Source organism: Schistocerca americana, chromosome X (genome assembly GCF_021461395.2).
Source record: "Schistocerca americana isolate TAMUIC-IGC-003095 chromosome X, iqSchAmer2.1, whole genome shotgun sequence".
Classification (NCBI taxonomy): domain Eukaryota; kingdom Metazoa; phylum Arthropoda; class Insecta; order Orthoptera; family Acrididae; genus Schistocerca; species Schistocerca americana.
Window position 1 is genome coordinate 163,041,469 of NC_060130.1, and position 24,077 is coordinate 163,065,545.

Genomic DNA, 24,077 nt, shown 5'->3' on the forward strand with positions numbered 1-24,077 from the left:
TGATACAGCATGTGAAAGTTACTTTTCTCCTTAAATTTTGCACACCACTGTAGATTAGAAAAGAAAATAATCAAAGCATAGAATTAAAAGAGGAATGAGAACAATGCTTTAACAAATGGCACCTCCACCTTCAAAGAAATCTTTGGGCCTGTTATCACATATGAATGTTCACTTCAAAACGGGAAAAAAATTATTTAGAGTTTGTGTATTTTACCTTCCACAAAATTAACAGCTTTTAGACAACTCCATACAAATAGTAACCATGTTTCCAATAAGCCATGGATAACTCTTATCCCAACTGAAATGACACAATATCACAAACATACTGATGCATATTCTATATACACAATTAACAAATTATGAGCATGGTACAAAAAGACTCTTCAAACATATGATACCATGATTTTGAGTTTGCGGTCTAACAGTAAAATAATATGTAATGGTACTCCCCAGGCCTCAAAACTTAGCTTTCTCTTCACCACAGATTACATTAATGATATTACACAGTAGACCAATTTCTGCGGAATCTGTTAAACAGATATCACCTGACTGTCATTATGAGGAAATTAACTATTAGCATCTGAAATTAACTATTAGCATCTGAAATTAAGTTCTCATTGGAAATTAGCAAATTATGCACATAGTAATTAAGCAACATAAACTGGCAACAGCACAAGTCCCTAGCAATATGCTGTCCCCATTTTACTTTGATGACAATGGAGACACTTTGTGACACAAACACCATTACACAGTGGAAATAGCAGGAAACCACAATCATCCATCACCATCACCCTTCAACTCACAACTAAGAGAAAATGATCCAGTATGAACACAAGGCAGTATTCCAAGAAGTGTGGCTCAACATCACTGAGGCCCAATGATCTTGAGAATCAAGCAAGAAGTCTTTATCAAGCCAATCAAACCACACTGATTCATTTCAGAACTAATGGTGTGGTGCATTTGTCACCTGTAGGGTGCTGTAGATGAACGAAGTGCATATGATCTACCAGCAAATCCCTGAATGAGAGGGAGGTGGAAAATAATGAGGGTGATATATTTGGGATCCAATTCATTTCCATGCAAATATTATCTCTATGAGAATAGCACAATTTCTGTTGGCAAGTGTGACCTATTTATTGTCCACCCCACCCCCCAAAAATGACTTATGACACACTTTTACCAATAAGTACAAATAACCTTTTTCCACACTTCAAACTGCAAATGGCAGTTTTCTCATACCAAATTAACCTTTGTGCTCGTGACATAGACACTTTTGTACCCCATATTAAGTCGGCATTTCCATATGGTATGCAGGCAGACTTTTGTTGTATGGCATTGAACTGAAATTCATGAAATTTCCTTGACTGATCAACAAAGAAACAATAATTACAAATTTACAAAATGGCTCTGAGTACTATGCGACTTAACTGCTGAGGTCATCAGACCCCTAGAACTTAGAACTACTTAAACCTAACTAACCTAAGGACAACACACATATCCATGCCCAAGGCAGGATTCGAACCTGCGACCGTAGCGGTCGCGCGGTTCCAGACTGTAGCGCCTAGAACCGCTCAGCCTCTTCGACCAGCTATCAAATTTACATTTCAACATCAAGCCTTTCATTATATTTAATAAGTTGCATTCAAAGTTCACAGTTAAAGAGTTGATTTTGCTAACGAATAGCTCAATTATGCATTAAAATAAAAAATAAAAAACTGATGAGTCCTGCAGAGCTGCCACCTTGTAGGAGAAGAAATTAAGATTCATTAACATAACCATAGAGTATTAGCAGTGTGATCTTTAACTATGTCTTTTTCAAACTGTTAGCTGCAAAACAGGACTTTTAAGGATTCAGTTTCTGTAACCAAAGGTTTCAGAGCATTTATCTTTATGTCTTATGCTGTACAACAGCACATAGATCAAGGGAAGATGACTTCTGATAAGAGAGAATATACTGCTCACTACATTTATATGTAGTACTTACCAAATTAAAACTAAACAAACTCAAGACATATAAAGGCAGGAACAAAATCAGCAACAAAGTACCAAGTCTTCCTCCAAATTCCATAGGATATTTATTCAGATACTTTTTTTCATTATCTTTCACGTACTTGGTAGCAAGTGTAGAATCTGTAAGAGAATCACATATAGTGTTAATAGATGTTCACTTCTGGGTGGCAGCCCACACAATAACCTTTAGAGTAACAAAAACAGATTTCATGTATTTAATACATACTCTGTAAAACAGTCACTTGATGGGTAAGAAGGAATAACTGATTTACTTGATATCAATGAAAAATAATCTGAGATCAAAAAGTAAGTTGAATGGTACAATATATATGTAATGCAACTTAAATAGTGAGGCAAAATTACACCATGGACTAAACCAGTCATGTACTGTAAATAACTTGAGTCAAATCACTTTGTTAATTTTTAAATGGTCATGTCACATGAAGTCCTGTTCATTGCGTTCACCACACAAAAACATTTTTATTAAAACTGTGTATCACATTTTGTTCGAAATCAGAGATTTTTTTCCATCAATGTATGCAATGTAAAAATTTTCTAGACACATTAAAATTATTTTCTTGAACCCACATCTGTAAACTTTAAAGACTTTGCACATGAAAGCACATTTCTAGGTTCACATGTCCATATATCACAGCTTTAACCTGCCTGGAAAGTTCACATATATGTCACACATTGAAAAGAATCTACAACTCTGACTATGAGCTGTGTACAAGCTCTGCATTGGAAAATGAAATTCTGAACAGTCACAAATTGTAATACTGATTTACTAGCTTGAAATTGAAGTAAAATACATGCCTGAAATGCTACACAAGCTAATGAATATTTCCTGAATTTTGGGTTCACTACTATGATTCTCATACGAAGCCTGAGAACATAATACAACAACACAGTAAACTGTGATACGCATATTTGCCTGGATTCATGGAAAGTTTTAAAATATTTTCAGAAACAGTTACCAGTGCTGATGTATGGATTTGTAAGATCGTCACTGTCTTCCTTCCAAGGATTAGGCTATTGTCTGTTCCAAACTCACAAATAAAATCATTTCCATCTTTTCTATGGGCTTCCAATATTTCTTTTCCCATTCGGCTTCTATGCCATCATTTTACAGATTTTCATGGTGGTCTCTTTTTGCACTTTTATGGTCCAGAATTCTTCTAATTGTACCACGGACAAGTTGGAAGTTGAGATCCAAGGGACTTGGCCTACAACTGAAATATCTAAAACAATTTTTGATCTAAGTGAATATTTTCCTAAGAATGCTATTATTTTTGTTGTATTACTAGAAAAAGATTCCTTGCATATTTTGTTCAGATTGTATACTGATCTCTGGTGGTAATCATCATTTTTTTGAAGAATAACAATATCACCTGCAAACAGAAGCACAGTGCTGTATTCTTAAGTCTCTATCCTAACTATCCTAATTTCTTTGTTTACATTTCCATTAACAAAAAATCTCCTTCTCCCTTGATTTTTTCCATTTCCCTATGGGGTTGGCATTGTTATAAAGGTTTTGGCCATTTTAATGCCCTTCCAGACACATTATCCACGCATGAACGACCTGATCTAAACCCATTTTGTTCCTAAGAAATGATAGCTTCTACAATATTTTTTATGTAGTTATTGATAATCTTTTGTTGTGACTCGCTGATCTTTCGAAGTGCAGCCGCGCAGATACGCGCGTCCTCTACATGCAGCGTTGTCTGCCAGCCATACAGCAGCCGCGCCATCTAAGCGGCCAGGCAGCCAGCGGCCGCTAGACTTGGACTGAGTGCTGATTTAACTGTGACAGTGTACACACGTCTTACTTTGTTTACTTGATCCGTGACTTACATGTATTGTGTCGTCCTAGAAATATATTTGTTCAACTTGACATTATAACAATTGGCGACGAGGTAGTGAATTTTATTTTTTCATCGTTGACTCACAGGCTACTTTAGAGCAACTATTGCAAGGTCTCATTGAACAGCAAATGCTTCTCACATCTGTGATTCGTGATTTCGTCGCGGCTTCCAATGCGGGGCGTCTCTCGTCGTTGTCTCTACCTCCTTTTCCTCCTTATGACGAGACAGCAGAAGAATGGTCTGATTACGAAAAATGTCTTCGACAGCACTTCTTGGCATTTCATGTCGTGGACGACCAAACATGTAAGTCTCTGTTCCTTTCGTGGATTTCACCTCAAATGTATCGGTTGTCGCAATAGGCTCCTTTGAAAGATCCTGCGTCTTTGTCCTTTGCTGAAATGTGCTCACTTCTGTCCATATATTTTCAAAAGCATACGCATGTGGTAGCCTCTCATGTTGCCTTCTATCGTTGTCAAAAACAACCAAATCAATCCTATCGCGCTTGGGCTGCTGAACTCAGTCAAAAGTGTCAATTTGTTACTGACGTTCACAAAGAATCCTACACCGATTCCATGGTACGGGATGCTATTATCCGGTCGGCACCCAACAAAGAAGTTAGGCAACGTGCCCTTCCGTTGGCAAATCCAACTCTAGACGAAGCTTTGGCCATTATTTATGCTCTACATAAGTTTGGTGTTTTTCTCTATGGATCCAAATTTCATCTTGTTACGGACCACAAACCACTTGTTTCCTTGTTTCATCCATCAACGTCGCTTCCCGACAACGCTGCGTTGGGCTCTTTACGTTTCAATTATGAGATACATTTCCGGCCGACGGCTCAACATGCGAATGCTGATGCACTGTCTCGCCTTCCCATGGGTCCTGATGTGGCAGCCGAGCAGCGGGTTGTGGACGGGTTCCCCGTCACCGGGGACCGGTTGGCGGCTGCTACGGGTTCTGATCCTACCCTCTCTCGTGTTTTACGCTGTATTCAGAAGGGTTGGCCAGATCATCCGTCCGCTAAGACTTCTGATCCGTAGCGGAACTACACCGTTTTGCGTTACCGCCTCGCACCTAGGGATGATGCTATCCTCCTTTCCACTGACAATGCTTCGCCGCGTGTTGTGGTACCTGAGTCTTTGCGTGCTTCAGTCTTGTGCCTCCTTCACCAAGGGCACTGGGGTGTCTCTCACACAAAATCTCTGGCGCGCCATCATGTGTACTGGCCCGGCAACGACTCTCAAATCGCACACATGGTCGCTGCTTGCGGCCCTTCTGCGTCACAGGCCGCCGCCCCGAAGTCCTCTTTGTCACCATGGCCTTTGCTGAGAAGCCCTGGGAGCGTATTCATGCTGACTTTGCGGGACCTTTTTGAGGTACTTATTGGCTTCTCGTTATTGACGCCTACTCTAACTTTCCTTTCATTGTCCGTTGCACGACGCCTACCACCGCGTCAACCACCAATGCTCTAGCTCGCATTTTCTCTTTGGAAGGCCTTCCCTCTACTCTTGTTACTGATAATGGTCCGCAATCTGCCTCTTCCGATTTCTTCCGATTTTGCGGATTATTGTGCCCATCATGGCACCATGCATCTCACGGCCCCTCCGTTCCATCCACAGTCAAACGGTGAGGCTGAACGACTGGTCCGCACATTTAAGGCTCAGATGAGGAAGTCCTGACTTCTTCTGCTGCTGATGATGCGCTTCTTCACTTTCTGGCTTCTTACCGTTTCACCCCCATGGGCGACCACAGCCCAGCTGAGCTCTTACATGGCCGACAGCCCCGCACGCTACTTCATCTTCTGCGGCCTTCCACTTCACGGCCGCGGATGCCTTCGCTTGGCCGGTTCACCGCCGGCGACCTTGTATGGGTACGGGGATATGGCAGGCGGCCAAAATGGAGTCCTGGCCACATCTTACGACATCGTGGCCGACGCCTGTATGAAATCCAGACGGACACAGGTGTCGCAGTGCGTCATTCAGATCAGCTTCGACCTCGTGTGCCGGCAACGCCTGTTCCGAATGCCGCTACACCACCTCCAGCTCTACCCAACGCTCGGGATCTTGGAATCTCTCATTATTCACAACGCAGCCCTCTCACCATCATGTCGGTGCCAGCACAAGAACTGACGCCACCAGGAGACATGCCCATGCAGGAACCAGATGACCATCATCTGTCAGAGCAACTCTACTCGCCTCCTCCTACGGACGCCGACACATCGCCCATGTCTCCTGTTATAACAACCGGACTTGCCACAACAGGTAGATTGGGGCACGGGGCCCCAGCAGATTCGACCCCCATGTCTCCAGTCATCTCAACCCGCTATCATCGGGGACACTTCAGTCCGTACGGGAAGCCTCCTCCTCGAGACTTTACGGTCAGTCAAACACCACTTATGGACGTTAGCAATCTACAGGCCACCTCTATCAAGACCAGTGCAAAAAATTCAAAGGGGGGAAAAGTGTTGTGACTCGCCGATCTTTCAAAGTGCCGCCACGCAGTTACACGCGTCCTCTACATGCGGCGCTGTCTGCCAGCCGTACAGCAGCCGCGCCACCTAAGCGGGCAGCCAGCCAGCGGCCGCTAGACTTGGACTGAGTGCTGATTTGACTGTGACAGTGTACACACATCTTACTTTGTTTACTTGATCTGCGACTTACATGTATTGTGTCGTCCTAGAAATATATTTGTTCAACTTGACGTTATAACATCTTTGAACATACTTTGTAAGCCAGTTTCTAAGAGACTGATGTCATGACAGTTTTAATAGTCATCGGATTTCAATTTCTGGAAGAGAGAGATTACTTCTGCCATATATCAATGGCCTGGGATCTTGCAAATCCTCCAGGATTCACCTACTAACATTGAAAGACGTTTAGCTAATGATATGCCTCTATATTCAAGTAATTTGGCATTTATTTCATGCATTATGGAGGCTTTCCTGTTTTCCATACATTTCAAAGCTTCTTGTAGTTCCTCCATAGTAATTGGATTAATCGTATCATTCCTTCAGTGTAATTTTCAGTCCTATGGGGACCCCGTAATACCATGTAATGATTTATCCATTGTTCATTAGGTACAATTTTCAGTGCAGTGCCTCTTCCTTCTTGGTTCAAAGCTTTCATGACTTTGAATGGACATTGATGTCTACCGTGTAAGTTGTGTTCTGTCATTTATGAATGTGCCCCATGATTGTTCGTGTGCTATGCACACTATTTGCTTTCTAGTATTCATTTTTATTTTGTATGTTTCTCAAGAAGAGTAAATGAGAAAAAAATAACACTACTGCAGATAAAGTTCCTTATGAGACATAAAGAAAAAGAATAAATAAACCGCACCAAATGATACACAATACTGCTGGGGTAAAATAGATATATTTCCATTAATGTTTAATGTCCCACGGTAAGGGAAAAGAAAATTTCAGTCTTGTTAAAGGAAATTGTAGAAAACATAAGGATTCTAAAAACAGTAACGCATAACTTTCTTTAAGTCACAAGACTGAAAAAACTATGCAAAGTAAATATAATTTGTCAGTTTAAACAGTCAATGGCGAAGTAAACGTCTTCACGTTTCAACAGTTCACAGGTTGTAGTTCTCTGAAAAAGACCATCGCACTGAGTGGGAATACTAGTGCAAAATATTATTTGTCCAGAGATAACAATGGGGTTACCATCAAAGCACAACATTAATTCCACTAAAGACTACAGGTGAAAGTATGACACTCAAGGGTGTGTGCAAAAATACAGCAGTCATCTACCATCTTAATTATAATTTACGGTACGTAAGACAAACAACTTCTTGCCACCTGATACCACTGTTGCCTAATGCACTTCTCGTCCAGTCCAGCACAAAATGGAGCACAAGGTTTAGCACTGATTGTCATAAAGCATACATGTTGTATACAGTCTTAAGAGCAACCACTACTTGCTGGTGAAAGTAACGTCATTTTTGCACCAACACAGACTGCGCAACCCGTAACCACGCATTTAAGACAGGTGCTTGTGGAAACCTGCTACCAGGACTGGAATATTGTTTTGACACAGTATGGTGGAAGAACTCAGGCCGCCACAATGGTAAGTGGAATTATCACTTGCCACAGCCCACTGCTGAGGCACCTTGATCATCTAAGTGACCAGAAATGGTCCTTTGCCATGGCAAAACAGGGCCAAGAAACTCACTCAGAGTATCCTGCCTTCATCTGCTTCTGAGACCAAGACGTACTCCACACCAGTCAATGATACCCAAGAGGTGAGGAGGGGAGGGGGGGTTCAATCAGCTTCATTATTTTTAGCTGCCTCACCTGCTAACAGCTGTCCAGAGCTCAGTGTGCCTTAGCACACCACTGAATGTTTCAGCTTCTGCACCGCCGCTCTTGGAACTACCTGGTACATTCATTTAGCAGTGCAATGTGGCAATGTTTCTTCCGATATCTTGTGTGGCATTATTTGTTTGGCACAACTTGCTTCAGTTCGCACCAATCATAGAGTCAGTGCCATTTATTGTACACTATTTGTTCATTGTATAAAATTAGTTTACAGTTCCAGTGACGGACTGACAAAAAGAGTCAGTCTAGTAATTCATCATCACAAACCTTTAAAAGTAACTGGAAATCACACTTCATTTCTGAAGAGAAGGATGATGAGACTTAATCTATACTATGCATTCCCATAATCGACACACAGCACAAATTTGCTACAGAACTGTTATAAAACATGAACAAGGAATTTGAAAATTTAACTCATGGTGAAATGGCAACAAAATAAAGCTATTAACAAATGATTCGTAAGGGATTCATGGTTATGCATATCAAGGAGCTCTTTGTGCTACATTCGCAGGCATGATGAAATTGGTGGTACAAGTAGTTCTGAAGCACACAAATTATTACGACTTCAGTTTCAACAGCTTTTCATGAAACTGAATAAAGATCACGGAGACATTATGTAGTACTGTTTAAGATATTGGTTACACCAGGAAGCGTGCCAGGAATGGTTTTTCAATTTAAGATCCACTATTTTTGAAGTTCTGAAAAAAGAACAATTAAAGTAGGAACCAAAATTACAAGATCTGGAATGGGTTGCAGACCTCATTTCAAATGGACTTGACTGCATACTGCCCTTAGTAGCGCAATATAAGATGAGAAGGAACTTGTTTCTCATATAATGGGAAAGGGGATGTATTTAAAAAGAAAATCACATTGTGGAAAAGACTGCTTCTGACAAAAACCACTATTGTTTCTGAAAGCCCACAGGTGTTAAAGAAAATGTGAATTATGACAAATTACAAGGACAGTTTTAAAACTTTTCAGGACACCACCAGTCTGTCTAACATCTGTTTTTGGGACTGTTTGTCATTCCTGTTCAAAATGCCCCTGTGCATTTGCACGTGAAATTGATCATTCTGCAATGTAATTCAACTTTAAAAGATTTTTTTTTTCATTAAAATTGTACAGGTGTTCTACAAAGTTTTCTTCAAGAAGAATTTCCACATCTATATAATTAGGTTGTAAACATGACATAAATGTTTTGAGCAAAATGTGTGTGTGAAAGGCTTTTTTCAATTACGAGATTAAATAAGTCACGATTACATGACAACTTGAGTGAAGAAAATCTGCGAAACTGTCTATGTCTTCCATATGTAGACAGTTTGTAGCAGATAAAATTTTATTGTCCCTTCATTGAATCAAAAGTAATTAAATAATACTGAAAATTTCTTTTTTGTGATCTGTGTTGTCAAGAAATAAGAAATTTGAAACCATGCTGTGTCAGGGTGTACACAAAGACAAGGGAAAAAAAAGTTCCCCAAATTTTTCCCAGGCTTCCTGGTTAAAAAATACACTTTCTCCCAGGCAAAAATACACTTCTTCCATGTTCAGTGACAGTATACTCCCTCCAAATTTTAAAACTTATCAATCCTTTGAATGGTTAAGGTTTTATATACCAGCGTAGAACCTCCTGCCACTTTAGGAAACGAACCCCAGAAAAAAAGGCATTTTGAAAAGATCTTTGATTTGCGGCAACATGTACGCTGCATTTTTTTGTATTACGAAGGTGTGTAGTCGAATTCCATCAAAAACAGAATTTTAGTTTCCAAAGCATTGAAATCGAAATCACAGTGTGCTTTTGTAAGCCAATCATAGCTCATGTCACCAGTCACCAGTCAATGATAGCAGATAATCATCCTGTTTACATGGGGCTCCCAAAACCGGATTTTGTAAACCAATCTCCCAATACCGCTTCTGGGCAGTCATGCAAACACTTCAAAATTGATTATGGAAATCTGCTTCTGGTTGCCAGTTTTCCAATTCCACAATCAATTTTCGCTCCCATGTAAATGCAGCCAGTATTGAAACGGGCTTAGGCTGTCAGGTTTCGTCTTGTTTTTAAAAACTTCGGCTAATACTGACAGAGTGGCTTTTTGTACAGTGAAGGATAAGTAGAAATATTAGACTGAAGCTATTTACCCCTTGTCTAACTGAAGACGAGTAACGACTGTGCTGACTAAATCATAAACTATAACTGCTGTTTTCCAGGTGCTGCAGTCAACTGGTCTAGCAAATGTGCTTCAGACCTTAACATGCACACACAACAGTGAAAAACAATTTTGTCTTTCGGAAGATGTGTCGCATGTAAATGTAGTGAAGCAGAGCATAGGACATGTGATGATGTCAGCCTATAGCAACATCATTGTTAAGTAGCTCGAACACACAAATAGGAAAAGTTAATGGTTTAAATTAATGTACATAGTGCAGCTACAAGAAAAAATCAAGCTTTCGCTTATAATATTTGTCTTTTTTGCATGTTTTACACTTCGATACATCACATAAATGTGACAGTAAAATTTTAAGTAATGACATAAATGTCTGGACTTCTGGGCCTAAAATTCTGCTAAATGGCTGGCCCTCAGAGTGTTAAGCTATAAATGAGAATCAAACGCTCTGTGATTTAAGAAATTCAAAGCATGTTCGCACATGTAACATAAAATGAAATGTACTTTGAAAGTAACACTTTTCACACCACAAATCACAATATTTTCCCACAACTTATTAGAATTCGTTTCAGCAGTTGTCAGAGAGACCCAGAGAATGGACATCAGAGGATACTCCAAGAGCATCAGAATTTTGTAAACCATACTAAATTGCATAATTCAGCTTAAAGAGCGCATTCTTATGTCCAGATTCATCAAGAGGTGGGCCCCAAGCTGATATTAAACTTTCCAGTGTGGTTTTCGGGGTGCAGTATTATATTCTCATGTTTAGTTATTTATTATGGCATGATGCTATACGTCCCAAAAGATAACAACGTGCACTTGAAATTCCGCCAACAGTTGACACTAGATAATAGTGTTTCAAATAAATTGACTGCCTCTGCAGAAAAGATTAATTAAAACCAAATCTTTTTAGCAATTCGGCAAAAATAACTTCGTTGTTCTGCAAAGCAATTAATGCCAGACTGCCAAAAACCTGGAAATGAAATAAAATCAGAAAACAGAAACTAATAATTATGTGAATGTATTTTAATTCACTTTATAGCTCCCGGCCACAAAAATCTGTTTTGTTTTCATTTGACTTGAGAGCTGTAAATCAAAAATAAACAGCAAAATCACTAAATGTAAACACAATTCACATGGAGACTACCCCTCATTCCACTACAACTAAGACTGCTCTGCGAATGCACGAATCTGGCAGCTTGGCCGGGTGGCATCTGTCTGCTTGTTGCTACTGCTGATACAGTTCGTGTGTAGTTACCTTGGATACAGCTAAAAGTTGCACTTCAAGTAGCCAGAAGCAGGAGAAGGTACTTGTCATATGCGACTCAACTGTGCATGCGCATAAGCCCGCTGGCAACTGCTTAAACAAACCTAATGAAAGCCATTGTGACGTCATGCCCACTGGAAACAGTTTGTTGTTATGAAGTATTGCATAGTCTTCATCCTAAAGCCTGTGACACATTTTGCTGTGGGCAGACGCTTGTGTGTGCACTGTTTTGTTGCTGTAAAAAGTAAAAGTCCCCCCCCCCCCCTTTCATGTTTTATTTCTGCAGTATTATACTGCAGTAGCGGACTGACTAAAGTAAAATTCTTTGTTGGAGTGTCAGTTCTTAGCAAACAAAACTACAAAAATTTAACTGAAAACTAAAAACAAGAAATTCCTGGAATTCTAAAAAATTCCTGGGTTTCTCACAGTTGTCTCCCGGTTGAAAATATTACCGGGTTTTTCCTGGATTTCCTGGAGCGTATACAACATGCGTGTGCGAGCTATTCACTGTTCCTTATGCGGCTGCATTAACATCTAAGGCAGCACATTATGCAGTTTCCGAATCTTCCCATTTAGACAACATGGCAGGGTGGTGAGAGAAGCTTGCAGTTGGGTGAGAGAGATATGCAGGCATGCAAGAGCTCTGTACATGTGTAAAGTTCTTGGCTGTCTCTTTGTTAGCACCATTCAAACGGCCATCTTCCATAACTAGCTGTCAAATTTCATTACGTACACAAGGCCTGTTCAAAAAATTCCTGAATTTTGTCCATAAAAGTTTTCTAAGCTTACCTTTTACTTATTGTGCCTGGTCTCCTTCAAAATACTCTCCTCTACAATTGATACTCTGCTCCCAATGCGATTTCCACTCCCGGAAAGAGTCTTAGCACGGTGCTTGCTGTATTGCACAACACACCATCTGCGAATTCTCTTTTATCTCATCTATAGTTGTAAGCCTTTGTCCTCTCAACGGTGTTGTCAATGTTGGAAATAAAAAAATTACAAAGATAAAAAAAATAACAAAAATAAAGTCCACAGAGGCCAGGCCTGGAGAGTACAGAGGATGAGGCAGCACAGTGATTTTGTTTTTTGTTCAATAGTCACACACCAACAGGGATGAATGTGTGGGTGTGTCATTGTGATGCAAGAGCCATGAATTGTCTCACCACCTTTGTGAAGATTGAACCTTGGCCTCAACATCATAACTACAGAACCACGACCCATCACCAGTTATGATTCTCTTACGGAACATCTCATTCCCATTTGGGCAATCCAAAGGCTCTTCACAGATTGTGAGGTAAAGGTTTTTCTGGTCTTGACTCATGAGGCATGGGATGAACTTGGTGGCAACACGATGTATTCCAATATGTTGCGTCAGAATTTCATCACACGATCCACGTTCTTCTGCAATCTCTCGGACAGTCAGTCTTCAACAGGCATGCACAATTTCACTGACGTTACTGACATGAGCATCGTCAGTAGACATCAAAGGGTGTTCTGAATGAGGGTCATCTTTAACTTCTGTCTGCCCATTTTTAAACCATGTGAAACATTTGTAACACCAAGTACAGAATATTTTCAAAGCATATTTTCAATAAGTTACCAGCAACCATTAAGAGTTTAGTTTCAGACAAGGCACAATTTAAACATAATTTAAAAGAATTTTTGGTGGCCAACTCCTCCTATTCCATCCATGAGTTTCTCAACAAGTGCAGTAGACCATTTTAATGAAAATTTATTATACTTTAATTTTTGACAATACTTGGTTGTAACAGCCAAGTAACTACCTACTGTGTGAATGATGGATGTATGGAAAGCAGATGTAAGTCTTAAGCCTGTAAATAGTGGAAGTTTAATTTTAAATCTTGTACATAATCTGACTGTTCTTAACTGAGGATCACTGAAAAATTTATTTCAGTTTTTGACAATACTTGGTTGTAATAGTCAAGAAACTAGCAAATGTCTGAATGATGGATTTAATGAAAGCAGATGTAAGTATTAAACCTGTAAATATTAGAAGTTTAAATTTAATTCATGTACATAATTTTACTGTTTATTGACTGAGGATCATTAAAATTAATGAAACTCAAGTTTTTCTAATTACAGTTTTGTAATGCGTTTATCTGACATGTTTCACACCCAGGAGGATTCCCTCTTTTATGGATCTATGGAATGAATAATTAATCTAATCTAATCTTAAGCACTTATCACCATAGGCTTCCTGCATCATGTGGTGTGTCTTTGTAACAGTTTTCTGAGTTTCACGCAAAATTTAATGCAGCCACTATGCTCCTCTAGCTCTGCCATCTCAAAATTCGCAAACTGTACAACACAACATTCTATTCAATACAGCAATGAACAATAACTAACAGACATACAACACTGAAACTTCTGGTAGTTACATATTTAACACAGGCATGTGCAGGGATACCAACCACATTTTGCTTCAACTCATCATTGGCAAGAAATTACAAATGTTCTGAAATTTTTTGAACAGACCTCGTACATGTAATATAACAGAGATAAAGTTCTGTGCTTCTGCTGCAGTTAATACTTACCTCTACATAACTACTATGCAATTCTCATTATGAGCCTGGCAGTGTGTTCATCGAACCACCTTCAAGCTGTTTCTTTACCATTATAGTGTCTAATACCCCTTGGGAACTAACTCTTAAATCTGATTTTTCTTATTTTATTATGATGATCATTTCTATGTATGAAGGTGAGTGTAAACAAAATATTTTTGCATTTGGAGGTGAAAGTTGGTGATTAGAATTTCTCGACAACATACCGAAAAAAAAGATAAAAGAAAAAGAAAGAAAACTTTGTTTTAAGGACTGCCAGCCCAACTTGTGTATCATATCCATTACACACACTCCCCTATTTCACGATAATACAAAACAAGATGCCCTTCTTTGAACTATTTCAGGGTGCTCCATCAATCATATCACATGTGAGTCACATACTACACAGCAGTGGTCCAGAAGAGGTCAGACAAGTGTCCTGCAGGTAGTCTCTTTAGAAAACTTGTTGCACTTTCTACAGGGTGTTTCAAAAATGACCGGTATATTTGAAACGGCAATAAAAACTAAACGAGCAGCGATAGAAATACACCGTTTGTTGCAATATGCTTGGGACAACAGTACATTTTCAGGCAGACAAACTTTCGAAATTACAGTAGTTGCAATTTTCAACAACAGATGGCGCTGCGGTCTGGGAAACTCTATAGTACGATATTTTCCACATATCCACCATGCGTAGCAATAATATGGCGTAGTCTCTGAATGAAATTACCCGAAACCTTTGACAACGTGTCTGGCGGAATGGCTTCACATGCAGATGAGATGTACTGCTTCAGCTGTTCAATTGTTTCTGGATTCTGGTGGTACACCTGGTCTTTCAAGTGTCCCCACAGAAAGAAGTCACAGGGGTTCATGTCTGGCGAATAGGGAGGCCAATCCACGCCGCCTCCTGTATGTTTCGGATAGCCCAAAGCAATCACACGATCATCGAAATATTCATTCAGGAAATTAAAAGACGTCGGCCGTGCGATGTGGCCGGGCACCATCTTGCATAAACCACGAGGTGTTCACAGTGTCGTCTAAGGCAGTTTGTACCGCCACAAATTCACGAAGAATGTCCAGATAGCGTGATGCAGTAATCGTTTCGGATCTGAAAAATGGGCCAATGATTCCTTTGGAAGAAATGCCGGCCCAGACCAGTACTTTTTGAGGATGCAGGGACGATGGGACTGCAACATGGGGCTTTTCGGTTCCCCATATGCGCCAGTTCTGTTTATTGACGAAGCCGTCCAGGTAAAAATAAGCTTCGTCAGTAAACCAAATGCTGCCCACATGCATATCGCCGTCATCAATCCTGTGCACTATATCATTAGCGAATGTCTCTCGTGCAGCAATGGTAGCAGCGCTGAGGGGTTGCCGCGTTTGAATTTTGTATGGATAGAGGTGTAAACTCTGGCGCATGAGACGATACGTGGACGTTGGCGTCATTTGGACCGCAGCTGCAACACGGCGAACGGAAACCCGAGGCCGCTGTTGGATCACCTGCTGCACTAGCTGCGCGTTGCCCTCTGTGGTTGCCGTACGCGGTTGCCCTACCTTTCCAGCACGTTCATCCGTCACGTTCCCAGTCCGTTGAAATTTTTCAAACAGATCCTTTATTATATCGCTTTTCGGTCCTTTGGTTACATTAAACCTCCGTTGAAAACTTCGTCTTGTTGCAACAACACTGTGTTCTAGGCGGTGGAATTCCAACACCAGAAAAATCTTCTGTTCTAAGGAATAAACCATGTTGTCTACAGCACACTTGCACGTTGTGAACAGCACACGCTTACAGCAGAAAGACGACGTACAGAATGGCGCACCCACAGACTGCGTTGTCTTCTATATCTTTCACATCACTTGCAGCGCCATCTGTTGTTGAAAATTGTAACTACTGTATTTTCGAAAGTTTGTTCGCCTGAAAATGTACTGTTGTCCCAAGCATATTGCAACAAACGGTGTATTTCTATCGCTGCTCGTTTAGTTTTTATTGCCGTTTCAAATATACCGGTCATTTTTGAAACACCCTGTAAGTGTTCTACTAATAAAACATGTGAGGTTTCTTTTATTTAAATAATTTGTAATTGTAGTCCTTAAGTATTAGTTGTTTACTAGTTATTTCTGTACATGCATTAAACTGCACTACTTACATTATTGAATAATTATTTGTTATGACTACTAGCGTAGAACTTGGTTTTTGATACTTGACTGTCTCCATATAATGTGATTAAGTTCAACCAAAATTGATAACTCAGTGAGAGACGACAAACAGTTTACTACCAGATGGTGGAGACAGTGGAACTCCTGTACAATCACACAAAAAATAACAGGCAAATATGATTCAAACGGTTCCTATTTTCAATGGACCACTACCAACTGAATGCATTTGGTAAGTAAACAAATTTTCAGACTCAGTCCTCATTCTTTTGTGCCAAATATAGTACACAACATTTTATGATGGAGCACACAAATGTGTCTGTAGTAAACTGCTTGTTTTCACTGCCACTGAAATGATCAATCTTGATTCAACTTGTCACAGTGTAAAGACACAGCTCCAGATTGAAAAATAGATACACAAAACTATGATATGACAAATAGTTCCTTTACCCAGTCATTTCTTTTGTATCAAGGTACACCAAACATATAACAATGACTTTGAGACCCATATTTCACATCCCTTGCTACACCAGCCAAAATAGCCAGATAGTCCTGGTCCCAGGTCCACACTTCCTCAAATTTTTAAATGTTTCACTCAAATGATAACCAGGGGAATACTTTTTATATTAGACTTGAATATCTCAGTTCTGTCACCGGTACACCTTACTTCTTATAAAAGACCATTGTTATGTATAGTTTCCTGAATAATACTAACAACTGTGATTACTGTATACAAATAATTTTTGGTGACACATGATGACCAGGAACTCAACATCAGGGTATTAAGAAAAAGGCAGGCACGCAGAGGCACACGTGAGGACAACACAACACACAGCAGATGGAGAGGGGGTTCCTACAGAACCAGAAAATAAAATCCATTCTCTAAATACAATAAAATCGTTTTGTTAACAGAGTTTCAAAATTTACATCACTATCATCTCGTTATTGGCTAATACTTTTGACAGATCTCCAATTAAATTTACAGCTGCCCTCATCATAATATATAGCTGCACTAACCCAAATGTGACGTTCTATAACACATACTATGTAACTAACACAATCTTAGGGCAGCTTCTCACTGTTTTACAATAGCCTTATACCAGAGGGCAATGTGCCATGTGAAGAGAAGTGAAAGTGATAGTTTTACACATTCTGGCAACAAACCAAGGAATGTCACAGCCGTTTAATTAGTTATGCAGACTGCAGATTGCTGTAGCTCACTTCTAGTCACTGTTCCTCCCAGTAACCCAATCATACATTTCAAACACTGGGTTAACAGCAAATGGGAGATAAGTGTATATGCACAACAAGTCAATTTGGTATGCTATAAGCTTGCTCATTTCTGTGTATTTCAATATGCTCTAGTACCTAAATGTACAAACCTTTCAATGCTTTTGTGAGAAAAGAAGGGCTTCCTGATTTGTTTGGGTCACTTAATGTACTGGGTACATCTATTTAATCACTATAACCCAGAGTTGTATGCAAGATACATACAGTTTCTGAATAGCCTTAATGTATGCATTAGCAGTGTTCTTCACATTTACGTCGTCACTGGTGAAGTTTCGAAGTACACGCAATTGCATATCTTGGGGAAAATTTATTTTGCATGCATATTTATTAAAATTTAAATGTATATTTTCCTTTTTTTCTAGGTAAAATAAAAATTCCTATTCATAATCGAACAATATTTTATCACTAAATTATAAAGTACGGTATTTAAAGTTCTACTTACTTTATTTTCTTTAACTGACTACTACTGACTGTAGTTGTATGATTTTGTTGCAGGGTCAAATTGTTTAGCCATGCTGCAACAGAAGTTGGGGTTCGCCTTCTTTACAGCGTGATACTGAATCATCTCAGGTATGACTTAAGATCACATCTTCCAGATGTGTGGCATGCAATTATTTGCAGTTGCAATCACAGTTCAAATCAAGTATATGGGGTGAATAATACTTTGCTTCATTATGCCACCAGTGAAACTACCACAATCATCTGTGTTGCATAAATATGATACAGATTCTGGGAATGATAATGTCAGTGCGGATGGACAAGTATTATTTTGTTTATCATGTGGATGATGTATTGCTTGTGACAAAAAGTTCTATGTAGTACAGCATCTGCACAGCAAAGCATAGACAAAATGCAGCCAGAAAATCCACTTTATGTTCAAAATTTGTAAGTACATCATTTAGGGAACAGATCGATGTCGACAGAAGTTCAACTGACACATTTGCCAAGGAACTATGCACAGCATTTATAAGGACAAACATTCCTCTGTGGAAATTAAATAATGTTTGTCTTAAACCTTTCTTAGAAAAACACACTAATAAAAGAGTGCCTTACTAATCTACCCTTAATAAATTAAAAAAAAAAAAAAGTGTGCCTGAGTGTTTTAACGAAGTTATTCATCATATCTGGGGAGCATTGAAACATGAAAACATTTGGATTTCAATGGATGAGACCACTAACACTGGAGGCCAGTGTAGATGTAGTAGATTGATCAGAGCAATGAAATAGGGAAGTAAAATTTGCCTGTTCAATATTCAAATATTGGAATGGATAAAACATTCTAAACTTGAAAAATTTGTTACTTATTCCCTAGCTTTTTTGTGGCCAGATAGTATAAAATATGTCAATGTGCTTGAGCCGTGCTGCAGCTTGCGTTGGTGCCGTGTGTAGGTTTCTGCCAGACCATATCATTTAGTTGGCTGGTTGCGTTGCTTGTTTTCCTGATCACTGGTGCCACTCAGTTTCCTAAGCATTGCCTGTCTGCTAGTGGCAACAGTGGCACTTATTGATAAGTAGTTCTGTCGCCCTATCTTTGAGGCAACCTAGCTTCTTCCGTGTGGTGTGAGTGTAGAGTTCAGTTGGGGACACAGGAGCAGTGAGGTCCACACAGAGCGACAACACGCCGGGACCGCTGGCGGCATGTATGGACTGCCGGATCGAAGGGCAGTGGTCACAAGGGTGCACGACCTCGTCGAAACTGGATCCTGCATGTTTAATTTGAGTGCATTGCAATTCACGTAAAGAAACCTCCACCACTGTGACGTTTAACGATTCTCCAGTGACTTGGGTTCGTGTTGCTGCTCATAGTGTCACCGAGGCAAAAAGCAGCGAGTGGAGTACTTGGGGAAGGCAGATCTGATTAGCCTTCCTAACCTTCTAATTACTATTTACTATTTTCAGCTGCTTACATTGTTGAGTTGAACCCGCGGTCCTCTGGCCGCTAACGCCCCAGTTACCTACACTGGGGGTTCGTGTATGTAACGGCAGTGTACATTTCCTCGCCTTGCTGCCGCTGTCCGGTGAGGCATGTAAGTTTAACAGCTTCTTGATTGTAAGTTGGTTGGTGTTCTTCTACCTTAGTGGTAGTCATTCCTTCTTGTTCTGGGCGCTCTAAACACAGTATTCTGCGGGCAGAGCCCAGACTGCCAGTTCCGACTTTGGTGTAATTTGACATCTTGCATTCGTTTTGTTGGATGTCAGGTAGCCTCACCAAGATTATCATTAGTTTCTCGTTAGACTGCCACTAGTCCGAGTTACCATCTTGTGATCTGAATGCAATTCTTGGCTGCCTTTCTCTTCCCTCGTGAAAGTATTTTGGGTGTGACCTACTCAGAGGTCGATCCCTGGAGCACCGTCTGTCACTGGCCCTTGTGTTTTATTTTATTATTGTATTATTAAGTTACCATCATTTGTCTCACCTGCTTGGTGATCTGTTTCTTCTTTTTTTTTTTTTAACTTTTGCGATGCTATTTGCCATTTGACAGTATATCTATTAAATTTTTTTATAATTGCCATTTTGGCGTTAAAAGGTGGTGGTGGTGGTGGTGGTGGTGGTGGTGGTTAGTGTTTAACGTCCCGTCGACAACGAGGTCATTAGAGACGGAGCGCAAGCTCGGGTTAGGGAAGGATTGGGAAGGAAATCGGCCGTGCCCTTTCAAAGGAACCATCCCGGCATTTGCCTGAAACGATTTAGGGAAATCACGGAAAACCTAAATCAGGATGGCCGGAGACGGGATTGAACCGTCGTCCTCCCGAATGCGAGTCCAGTGTGCTAACCACTGCGCCACCGTCGGCGTTAAAAGGCCTTCAGCTGTGATTGTGGTTACTTGCTTTAAAATTCTGACTGCGACCTCATCGGCTTGTTTTCAAAAATTATTTATTAAAATAAATGAGCAAAATTGCAAAGCAAACCAATAGTAATTGATCCGGGCCCTGTCCACAATCGTAACCCAATCCTGCCTTCCTTAATTAGCAGGTCTCAGTGCTGTTATTCCTTACATATAATGCTCAGTACATTGAACATGCAGTAAATGCATTAAAAGCTGTCAACATGGACAACTGTTTTTCTGCTACTAATTCACGTTTTACTTGCACAATATTTTGATCGCATAATTTCCAGTCGTCATCAGGTGCTGAGGTTGAATCCAATCTCGAACTGGTCTAGTATTTATGCCTATGTGGGGCTAGGTGCTCCATCATCAATCCATGCTGTGCCACACACTCCGTCTGAGATATGTACCAGTCAGTACCAGTAACCTTAGTATTTTCTAGACATAGCTGTTGCAACTGCTGTGCACATACTTTTTAGCCCTTGTCAGTTAATAATTTTGTCATCTCATGTTCTATTTCACCTACAAGTTGTACTGGGCATTGAATACATCATTTAAGCTTTCCTCTTAAATATGCTGTCCTATTACTGTAGCTGGGCACTTCAGGTGCCTCCTAGGGCTGGCTGTCGGATTATTTTCTGGCCGCTGGTGTTCAAATTGCCACTCGTTCTTGGAACGACCATCCTCAGGTACTTCATTTGCGGTCTGAAGTACCACTGCTTGTGTACCTAGTGTTAGCTGTGCTGGGTTATTTGCTCTGTCACCATTTCCAAAGCTACTTACCCCAGAGTTTGGATGTTGCCTCCATTGTGTCTTTTGGGAGATCAAGTGCCGGAGTCCAGGTGGAGCTAACCTAATATCCCATCGTCACAGTTGATCAGATTCTCTGTGATCTTTATTTAGTTGGATTCTTAAATAACGCTATCACAGTATCTGGGTATCTGTGTCTGTATCTTGAGATCACCGTAATTCATCAAACGATTTAGATCCAAAAAATGTTTTACTATAGATGACTTGAAAGCCTTTTGAGTCTGGTGGGTCGTTGGTGCTCCTTACACCCGGTGTCAATCGTCCTGGTGGTTTGGTCAATATATGACACACCACATTGACACAGTATGTGGTAAATGTACGGTTTCTGTGTGCCCAGATCACCCTTTACATTCCTAATGACGAGCCTCAATCTTGCTTGGTGGGCAGAAAACACTCTAGACATTATATTTGATCCGACATACGGCAAAAAAGCGACCTCCTTTGCTTTTCTTGTACTTCAACCAATCCCTGGCGGAGAAGCAAGGCACAGAGCCTTTTGAATGTCTGTAGAAGAATGTACGTTTCTGTGGAACACTGACTCAAGGTGTTCTGACAGGTACTGACTTGCAGGTACAGATCATGTGAGGTGGTTTTCTGTAAATATTATGATCGAAAGTGCCATCTGCCTTCCTCTTGATTAGAACATCTAAGAATAGGAGTTTCCCATCATTCTCCATTTCCACTGTGAATTTTATGTTAGGGTGGTATGAGTTCAGGTGTTCCACGAAAACAAGCATCTTTTTCTTGGCATGGCACCAAATAAAAAGGTGTCATCCACATATGTGAAGAAACATTTCGGTTGATCCAGGCCGGTGCAAATGGCTCATCTTCAAGTCTCTCCATAAAGAGGTTTGCCACCACCGGTGAGAGCGGGCTGCCCATTGTCACGCCGTCTGCTTGAATGGTTATAGTATTTACTGAAACCCAACTCACACTGATCTGTACCTCCGAGCCAATAGCTGCCATCATCCGGCACTGAAGAAAGGTGTACTCAAGACTCTGGTTCATAAGGCACAAATTCTTTCATAGCCAGTCCATCTGACAACAGAGAAAGAAGACCTGCAGTTTGTGTTCTCTGGAAGCAGAGATTCTTCCAGAGACATTCAGAAGGCACTGCGGCCTGCTTCTCTGCCAAAGGGGTCAGTAGAAGTACAATAAAAAGCAAAGAAGATTGCTTTCTTTGCCATATGTTAGACCAAATATCTGCAGAAATCAGCAGAATTATTCTCAAATATAATACGAGCATTTTCTGTTCACCAACATTAAGGCTTGGGGTGAGAGCATGTAATGGATGATCTGGGCTTACAGAAACCGGGCCTTTACTACATACCGTGTCAATGTGGTACGTCATATATCAGTCAGACCACCAAGACTGTTGACATCAGGTGTAGAGAGCACCAATAACACACCACACTCAAACAGACTTCCAAGTCAGCTATAGCAGAACACTGTTTGGAAGTAAATCACTCTATGATGTCAAGATTCTGACACAGACACCCAAACACTGGGATAGCGTTATTAAAGAATCCATCGAAATAAAGGTCACACAAAATCTGACCAACCGTGACATGGGATATCAGCTTAGCTCCATCTGGACTCCAGCACTCGATCACCTAAACAGGCAACAAAGACAACATCCGAACTCCGGGGGGAAATAACCCAGCACAACTAACACTGGGCGCACAGACAGAGGTATTTCAAACAGCAAATCAAGTACTTGAGAATGGTCATTTTGAGAAAGAACAGCAATTCGAACATGAGTCAGCACCCTGTACAACTTGGAGGCAGAATACAACATCAGGTGAAGAGATTATATGTCAATGAAAACAATTAGTTTTTGAAAATACAATGTAATGGGAAAATCCACTCACCAAGTGGAGGTAGGAGAACACACATATAAAAGGTATCACACATGCAAGGTTACGGAGCCAGGGGCCCCATCTTCTAGCAGAAGGGTTGAAGGGGAAGAAACAAGGATGAAGTAATTGAACTGGTGAGGTTTAGGAAAAGGGGCAGAATTCAGAAAAGGCACCCAGAACCCCAAGTCAGGGGAGACTTACCAGACAGAATGTGAAGGAACTGACAACAGCCAAAATGTATGTCCACAGTAGTCAGAACAGCTATGGCTAGAAAATAGTACAATTGTTGCTACTGACTGGCGGGTACCTCGGATAGAGCGCCTGGTGCAGAGAAGATCAATGATGGAGCGCGTAACACCCACAAACGCATAAATACTGGACCCGTTCAACAATAGATTCACCCTCAGAGGATACCCAATGAAAATTGCACAAGTTATGCGATCGAAATATCGTGCAAGTATGATGTGAACTGGCGGCAGAAAACCCAATTTCCCAAGATGACAATGCCTTGCTGGGAAAGCCTGAAGACCTGCATTAAAAGTTCTTTATGTCAGACTAATACATTTGACCTGTTTAGCCCAAGAGCTTCATCATATAACTGAAATGATGAGACCACAATATCCACAAGTTGACCATCTAGTTTCCTATGTCAAGAAAATTTTCAGTAAAGCACCTGTTGGAGTTCACAGAATTTGCTCCAAAATTAGCATTACCTCCTCAGGTTTCTGGTTGGAGACCATATCTTGCTCAAGAGCATTTCAACTCAAGTTATACAGAAAATAAACTGCAGTACATACGTAATTGCTTTTCAATGCTACCAGAAATCATAAAGGAATTGAAGGCTAGGAATAATTCATTGCAACAATCATTGCTCTAGAAAATTAGGTATTGCAGGCACTGTCCTTCAAAACATACAGAGTTGCAAAAATTAATGCAGTGCAATACTT

The 24,077-nt window shown here is 40.4% G+C and overlaps 1 protein-coding gene across 1 annotated transcript in view; it reads right to left on the minus strand.

Annotated features, from left to right (window-relative positions):
* LOC124555884 overlaps positions 1 to 24,077 on the minus strand; it is a 242,730-nt gene that overhangs the window by 70,580 nt on the left and 148,073 nt on the right. The window contains exon 19 of the mRNA XM_047129945.1: positions 1,985 to 2,130. Within this exon, the coding sequence (XP_046985901.1) occupies positions 1,985 to 2,130 (146 nt within the window). The remainder of the gene's footprint in view (positions 1 to 1,984; positions 2,131 to 24,077) is intronic.